At 53.9% G+C, this 8,417-nt stretch overlaps 1 protein-coding gene across 2 annotated transcripts; it reads right to left on the bottom strand.

The window, feature by feature from the left end:
- Positions 1 to 372: 372 nt before the first annotated feature.
- NEUROD1 (neuronal differentiation 1) lies at positions 373 to 2,757 on the bottom strand. Of its 2 annotated transcripts, XM_066323306.1 has the most exons (2): positions 2,664 to 2,757; positions 373 to 1,566 (listed from the first exon to the last, which is right to left on the bottom strand). In XM_066323306.1, exon 2 carries the CDS (start codon positions 1,555 to 1,557, stop codon positions 475 to 477), a length of 1,083 nt encoding a protein of 360 aa, XP_066179403.1. In that variant the 5' UTR covers positions 1,558 to 1,566; positions 2,664 to 2,757; the 3' UTR covers positions 373 to 474. The 2 variants fall into 2 exon arrangements, with proteins under 2 accessions (XP_066179403.1, XP_066179402.1); XM_066323305.1 differs by lacking the exon at positions 2,664 to 2,757 and having other exon boundaries at positions 373 to 1,572.
- Between the last annotated feature and the right edge of the window lie 5,660 nt (positions 2,758 to 8,417).

Here is an 8,417-nt window from a genome sequence, read left to right as displayed (position 1 = left end):
TTTCTGCTGGTTTAAATTAGTTAAATCATTTTGTATAAATTAGATATAATTCTACCTTTCCAATATGTATAAAAATTGATGAAGCTGCATGGTTTAAAATAGGAAATTCACGTTATAAAAAGTCATTAAAAATTCTGTACAAAATCACAACAAAATAATTCAGCATGGGAAAGGTAACAAGTAGTAAAACGTTGGTTGAAAAATATAGATCTCATATATATTTTGTAATTGGCCCATCGCTAGTTTAAAAATTGCATAGATCCTAATTATTGCTTGTGATTTTGTTATCCCGATCAGGTAATTGACGCGATCCCAACGCCCCTACCCCAATTTACAGCGTCGCTCGGAGGAGCGGAAGCAAAGACAGCGGGTGAGCGGGGGACGAGGCGGGACCCGCCGCGCTGCCCCCTGTAAACAAGGCGGTGGCGGGCGGCGGGGCGCGGCTCCCCGGCCCTCCCTGCGGCGCGGGGAGGCTCAGTCGTGGAAGATGGCGTTGAGCTGGGCGCTGAGGACGCGCTCGTGGTGCGGGTGGCCCTCGTAGGGCGCCAGCCCGTCCACCGGGATCTCGCAGCGGGAGGCGGCGGGCGGGAAGATGGCGGCGTGGGCGGGCGCGGCGGCCAGCGCGGCGGCGGCGGCGGGGTAGTGCATGGAGAAGGCGTAGCTCTTGTCGAAGTCGGCGGCCGGCTCGTGCTTGAAGGAGAAGTTGCCGTTCACGCTGAGGGGCGGGCTGAGCGGCCCGTCGAAGGCGGGGCTGGCGCCCTCCGCCAGCCCGCTCTCGAAGAAGGGCTCCAGCGCGGCGCCGTAGGCGTGCGGCGGCTTGAGGTGGAAGAGGTGGGAGCTGTCCATGGTGCCGTAGGGCGGGCTGGGCAAGCCCGGCGACTGGTAGGGGTAGGGATGCGCCGGGAAGGGCGCGCCCGCCGCCGCCGCCACGTGCGGCGGCACCTCCTGGCTCTGCTCGGGGAGGAAAGTCCGCGGGTTGAGCTGCAGGCAGCCGGCCACCAAGTTGGTGGTGGGCTGCGACAGGCCCTTGCAGAGGGTCTGCACGAAGGACACCAGGTCCGGGCTCTTGCCCGAGCGGAGGATCTCGGAGAGCGCCCAGATGTAGTTCTTGGCCAGGCGCAGGGTCTCGATCTTGGAGAGCTTCTGCGTCTTGGAGTAGCAGGGCACCACTTTGCGCAGGTTGTCCAGGGCCGCGTTCAGCCCGTGCATGCGGTTGCGCTCCCGGGCATTGGCCTTCATGCGCCGCAACTTGAACCGCTCCATGCGCGCCTTGGTCATCTTCTTCTTCTTGGGGCCCCGCCTCTTGGGCTTCTGGTCGTCGTCTTCCTCCTCCTCCTCTTCCTCCTCCTCTTCGTCCAAGTCGTCCTCCTCGTCCTCTTCCTCTCCGTTCCGCAGCGAGTCCTCCTCGGCCTCGGCGTGCAGACCCTCCAGGTCCTCCTCCTTCTTGTCCACCTCGTGCTCCTCGTCCTGGGAGCTGAGGCACTCGTCCGTCCAGCTCGGGGGGCCCTGCGGCTGGGGCTCGCCCATCAGCCCGCTCTCGCTGTACGACTTGGTCATGGTGAGCCTCTGCATAGCGGAGGAGACAGAAAAGAGACGTGTCAGCACCCGGGGCAGCGCCCGTGGCCCTGCGGGAAGAAGTTGCCCGCGCTTCGCTCCCCGGACCCGCCGCCCCCTCCCGAAGGAAGCCCTGGATTCCCCACCGTGCCAGGGCAAACTTTTAATTGTCTCCGCGTTTCTGCCTTGTAATTAAGTTGACATATGTTCAAATACCATTATGTAACTCGCCGATATTAGCGGGGAATATAAGCAGATTATGCTTGCGGGAGACAGCCCGGGCGGCACGACGCAAGTGGACCAAGCGTGGGTTGAGTTGTTTTGTTTTGCTTCGAAAAAAATCCTCAAACATTTTTACCGAATAGGGGAAGGGGGAAGGCGGACCCACGCACACACAGGGCACCTGCAGGGACGGATGGCGCCTGTGACCCCTGTCCCCGCCGATCACCGCGGCTTCCGCCTTGCCGCCTCCTTGCGAGGGGCTTGTGCCTCCCCAGCGGGCACCGAGCGCCAGCTCCCCGGTCCCGCCGTCGTCCGGGTCACCGGGTGCCCGCGCGGCCTCTGCCCGTGGTAACAGGTGCGGGATGGGCATCGGCTTCCCGTCTCCGTCGTCCCCTCCGTTGCGAACGGGCATCGGTTCCCCCGCTTCCCGCGGGGACCTTTCGTGTGGGGTTGCGACCGCCGCCCGGTAGCGTCGGGCACACGGGGAAGAAACAATGCCGCACGCCTGCCGAGGCGCAGCCTGCGCTGGGACCGTGGCGATCGAGGTCCGCGGAGGAAAGGGAGCCGAAAGTTCGGAGGTGCATCGGTGGAAGCACATTAACATATGTAATGCGCGTCTGTACTAACGGACGCTCGTATAGATATTTTTATGTGTGTGTGGACGCATATACACATTTACATATGTATACACATATGCATGTGTGCGTATATGGATAGATACAGGTGCGCCCGCACACACCAGCAGAAACGACAGCAAGTGACAATAAAACCTGAAGCCGGTCCGGCAAAGGCAGATCCCGTCCACCCCGACCTCGCACGGTCCTCTCCCTCCCCGGCAGCCGCCGCGATCCCTTTCCCCGCGGGGGTCAAACACGGTTTCCCGTTACCTCCGTTGCTCAGCCTCTCCTGCGCGGTGACGGTCTCATAACCCCGGCACAGCTCTCCGTGCGAGGGCGCCGCGCGTGTGTGTGATGGGGTTTTTTTTTTCCCGAGGTTGCCCGGCGCCGGGCTCCCCCCGTTATATAGCGGGACCGAGGATGCGCGGCGGGGGGCCGGCACCGGGACCCGGGCAGCGCGCGGCCGCCGCGCCCCGCGCGCCTGCGCCCCGCCCCGCGCCCCGCCCCGCCCGGTGGCACGCGCCATATGGCCGCCCACGTCAGGCGCGCGGCGCCCCCCCACGTGACGGCCCTTATTTGTATGCGGCCGCGCGCCCGCCCGCGGAGCCGCCACGCCCGCGCTGACCCGCGGGCCGCGCCATCTGTCACCGCGGCCACCGCTCCGCGCCGCTCCGCGCCCGCCGCCCGCCCGCATTGTTCCCATTGTTACGGCCACCGAGGGTCCCCGCCGCCCCCCCGCTACATCTCCTAATGCGCGCCTCTGACCCCCGGACACTCCCCGTCCCTGTCCTTGTCGCTCTCTCGCCGCCGCAGACCCCTTCCTCTTTCCCCGGTTTTCTCCGGTGCTGGGGAAAACGGACCTCCGGGGGCTGTTGTGACACGCGCGCACACGCGCGCCTCCCGGTGCGTCCAAACGCCTGAAGTAAACGCCGGTTCGCTTTTCCCGGGTGTTCGGTGGGATTACTGCCGGTTAACGGGAAGTTTGGAAGAAAGACGCCGAGTGGGGTGGCGTTAGAGTCTTTAGAAGCCTCGGCGGAGTTTACAAACGCCGCCAAACCTTAGGGATGCGTTTTAAGGAGGGAGATAGACCCCTCGTATGATGTGCCACCGGCATGCATTATCCGGATATTTATTCAATAAAAATACAATTATTTTCACCTTTTGAGGCTTTAAATGAATAACAAATCATTCCGTCCCGAGGAGATGGATTTGGAAGATAATTTTCCAGGTCGGGTTATTTCTAAAATGTTTCTCTCCTGTTGGTGACCTACATAGCCCGGGGTCGGCGGGACAGCAGGAGAGGACTCCGGGGATGTTCGCCTACTCGGTAATCAAATACAGAGGGCAACTGGCTACTTTTTGCTTTTTGTGTTTCAAAGCTGGCCGCTTCTCTGGGAAGCGAGAGCCAGGAGCGCGAGGTGTGCCACCGGGTCCAGTTAGTGGGGCTGGAGCGGAGCACCCTCGGGCCCCCGGCGGCTCTGGGCCGGCGCCACTGAGAAAGCGCGACCCCGTTAACGGGAGCCGCTGCGGCGGCCGCGCTGCTGGAAAGGACGCGGTTTGGAGGCGGTGAGGTTCGAACATATTTGGGGAGCGCAGGAAAGACATGAGTCTGTTCCAGCCCTGTCTCAGTTGCTGGAAAATGTCCCTTTGAATGAGACTGTCTGGGAATACACCCGGGAATGTGGGGCGCTGGGGAAACACTAGGCAAAAATATTTGGAGGCCACTGGCAGAAAACTGGATCTCGGGGAGTGGTGAGAACTCTGGGGTGCTCGTGTGCTTCTGAGTTTGATCAACACAGTCATGTTTCCTGGGAGCAAAATAAAATCAACACGTTGTCGACTGGCAGGTAACTAGAGACAGATAAAAAGCGGGCAGTCGGACAGAGGGGCTTAAACCCGCCGAGCCCGGCTCGTTCCGTCCCAGTGGGCGATTGGCGGGGGTACACGCGTGGCCGTGGAGGGGCCGGGCTGACAGGTACGAGGCACCGTTCCTTGCCGCCCGTCGGGGCTGGGGACCAGCGCTGCGCTGCGGGGCCGCCGGGGCTCTCTGCCGTTCCGCCTCCATCCTTCCCACTCTTCCCGCTGCTGTTTCTTCTCCCGATCCCCCAGGCAGTCGGCTCTGCCTCCCCTGCTCGGGCCATCCCCTGGCTCAACGGCTCCAGTTTCCCACCTTCCCTGTTTCTGCTCTTCCCCCAGCCGCTTGATTTTATCGCTCCAAGCGTGCCTTTTTTTTTTTTTTTTTTTTTTTTTTCCCTCCCTGACCTACAGACTCCTCCTTCTCCATCTGGCTTCTAATTCGGCTTCTGTTTATTTTTCCTCCCGAATCCTTTGATTTTCTTTTCTCTCTCTATTTTTAAAATGATTTTTTAAATTTTCCCTTTCGTCTTTCCTTTTCCCTTTCTTTTTCTTTTTACTTTTTTTTTTTTTTAATTTTTTTCCCATTTCCTTCTTTTCTTTTTTTCCTTCTGCCCTCCCTCCCTAGCTCCCTTCCCGCCCCCCCTCCCCTCCTCCCGCGGCGCGGCACGCGAACCGCACGCGTCCCAACAAAGCTCTGCCCGGCCCGGCCGCCCCCGCTCCCGCCTCAGCTGCCGCCGCGGCCCCTCCGCGGGTCTCCGCTGGGGCTGAGCCCTGTCCCAGCCGGGCCGGAGGGGGGGTTTTGTCGTGGGGGAAGCAGCGCTGTGGAAACGCCTTACAGTTGTCCGGAGCGCGAAATCCGCTCCCGATGAAATCTCTTGGGTTTGCGGCATTATCTTAATTAAGATAATTGATTCATATTGCACCTGCGAGAGTGCGGGGAAAAGATGCCTCCCCAAATAGCTTGGAGCTATTGGAGAGAGGAAGCCGCGCTTATAATTGAGCGAGTGATTTACTGCCCGGGCAGCTCGGGCTCTCTTCCTTGGCTGCCAGGTTTCCCGTTCTCTCCCTCTCCAGAGAGGCACCCACACGAAACACGAAGGTTGTCCTGAATAAAAAAAACAGAGAAGGCAAAGCGTCTCTCCCCGCTGTCCCTGTCCCTCCGTCCCACCGCAGCGCAGCGCGGGGCCGGAGCCGGTGCGGGGCTGGGGCTGGGGCCGGGCCGGCTCGGGGTTTGCCCGCGGTGTTCCCCTGCTCGCCCATTGCGGAAGGAGGGCACGGGAGGAGAGGGCAGCCCCATCGCCCGGATCGCTGTGAGCTGTGAGCAGCCTGCTCCGGCTGCCGCGGCTCGGGCATCACCGCGGGAGAACAGCGCTTTGAAGCGCCGCTCCGGTACCGGTTCGGCGCGGGGTGAGACTGCTTCGCACTTTGGTAGCGTCTCTCTAGGATACAGTGTACATCTGGGCTCGAAAATTGGTACGGCTGATTAAGGTGCCTTTTCTGCTCTTTTCCCCCTTAAAACTCAGTGTATTAATTTTATTGAGCCTTTCCCCGCTAGATAAGTGCTGTTGTTATTTTAATTCTATAAATGTAAACTTCTATTTAGTTAATGGAAAATACATCACCACCAAGGTTTAATTATCAGCTTTTTAAATTACTCTTTTAGGCAAGTGCACACAATTATGAAATCACAATAGATTTAAAATATAATTCAAATTGATTAAAAAAAAACAAATCAGAGAAGTACGTACCATTAAAGCAAATGTCTAAATTGTATTGCTAGGCCGGCTACCGCCTGAGCTACGGTTTAAATAGCGTCAGCAGTCTTTGCTATCGGTGTCAAACCACCTCTGTTATTAGGAAAAAGGTTTCTTATCAGAAGGGATTTAGATGCTGTTGTAACTGCAAAATCTAATTATTTTTGATCCAGGCATTTACCCCCAGAGTCCCACCTTGTTTAAATAAAGTGTTTTCTTTCCTCTTGAACAAATGCATTTCCATTTGAATTAAATATTGATAATTTGACCTTTTAGTTCCTTTAACTAATCAAAAGGAAAAAAAAAAATTCCTAATGTAGATCCTAGTGCCTTGCCCTAGTGGGTCTTTCCGCTTGAATAGGCACTGAGATTAAATGAGTCAAACTTCCTCTTTCATTGCACTCTCTTTGCACTAATTGCTTATGCAAAAATGCAGATTTGTATTAATTAGTAACTCCACTGATTAGTTCGGTGGTATTTTCACGTAATAAATCATGCTGCAGACACGATTTTTGGCACATCCCCAGTAGTGGCTCAGGATGCAATAAGTTTTCCATATTAAATAAAATCTTAGCCTAAATCTACCTTTTCGTTGCAGGTACACTGTGTACCACCTGCTGTACGCACCTGCTACGGGAAATTACCTTCTGTCCCTGGCAAGCCTCTTTCCTTGGTAATGCACTCCTCTTCACAGGGTGTAGACTTTAAAATGGGACACATGAATCACAGAATCAAAGAAGGGGAGAAATCTGATGTTATTTTTAACCCTTTCAAATGAATAATGCTAATTTTTAAAGGGATGAAAGACACATTATCTATGTAAAATACATCAATGTGTTTTTTTTTCTTTTCTTTCTTATGTCCAGCCACATTATCTCCTTTTATAGCACCATTCACTGTGTGCCCAAATTATCAAACCAAAGCCCATTTTTATTTTGTACATTTCTTTCTCTTTCCTTGAGCTGCAGAGGCCAAACTTCAACAAACATCACACTTTTTAACTAGAGCTCACATCTCAGCTTGATACAGAGGCCTCAGCAGTAACAAGGCTCCACAGCTCTCTAATGGTATCTACACAGTACCAAGCCCAGCCTCGCTTGCTTGTATCATGAAACATCTATAAAAATCTCTCTAGATCACACACAGCCTCCAGCAGCTGAGATCTACGTGTGAAAAACCTCTCCAAATTCTTTCTAAAATCATCCTAGATATTACCTTTCTCCTGGTTCCCTCAGACTGAGTTGTCTATACTTCACACCATGTCCTCAAGCAAGGCAGCACAAGGCATTGGTGTGATATTTACCGCAACAAATAGTGTCAATTGGTGCAAGGCTTATTAAAAAGAATGAGGCTCCAAAGGAATATAAAAGGTGATATCACTGGTGTCATTTCCAAACAGGTGATACTCTCAAGGAGAGATCCTGACCAGCCTTTGCCTCTTTTCTGCTGAAACTCTCCCTCACATAAGCAGGACTGTTGCCACAAACACACTTGCAGGATTTGGCCTTTGGCCTTTGTCTAAGCAGTGCAATGGGGTGGAAGAGCATCAAACACAGGTGCTAGCAGATTATCCAAAGCTTTGCTGAGATTAAAATCTTGTCTCAATATGAGTTATTGCATATACTCTAAATAGAAATCTCCTTAGTGGTGGCTTTAAAAGGTCTGGTTTTGTTTTCCTCTGAGAGAAAATAGCAGTTGAACCCCAGGCTGCGCACATAAAAGCTTATGTTTGTTCCCTATGGCCATCCAATCTGAACATTTTGCCAACATTTTGCACTTCCTAGTAAAGCTATTGCTTCTGTTAGTGTTCCTTTATTGAAGAAAGTTAAAGCCAAAATGCTCTTAAAGGTTTGTACACAGAAATGGTCCTGATTAATCTCAGAACATGGTTACTTGTTTAAGCAATATCCTGAGAACAAAACAAGAAAGGTTAAATCAATGATCCACAGGGACGGAAAAAGAGATTCAAATAATCATTAAATCTTATTACGTAATGCGGCTTTGTTTTTACCTCTTGGAGTGAGTTCACACCTGGATCTGTGCTGTAAGTGCTCCACAGTGAGCAAGGCATGCTGGAGAGTCATTTCCCATCACAGCACAGTGTAACCTCTACAGCTGTAGAACAGAAGTAGTCAACCAAAACTCTTGCTAAGCTTATTAAGAGTATTTGAGGATATTCTTGGTTATACACATCAGCACATTTTAAGATATCGCTTTCCTCTGCCGTTCCTGTCACCACTCGCTTTTTACCCTCATGATTATCACTGTTAGCTCACAACAGCCGTGTCCAATGCCTACGAGTGTGTGTCCTATGTGACTGCTTTTCAGAGATGCCCCTGGGACATTAGCTATCCCAGCTATGGGTGTGATTATCCCAAAACTACACTGACCTGATGTGCTCCTTCTCTGTTTC

Source organism: Sylvia atricapilla, chromosome 7 (genome assembly GCF_009819655.1).
Source record: "Sylvia atricapilla isolate bSylAtr1 chromosome 7, bSylAtr1.pri, whole genome shotgun sequence".
NCBI classification, from domain to species: domain Eukaryota; kingdom Metazoa; phylum Chordata; class Aves; order Passeriformes; family Sylviidae; genus Sylvia; species Sylvia atricapilla.
This window is presented reverse-complemented; position numbering and strand designations above follow the sequence as displayed.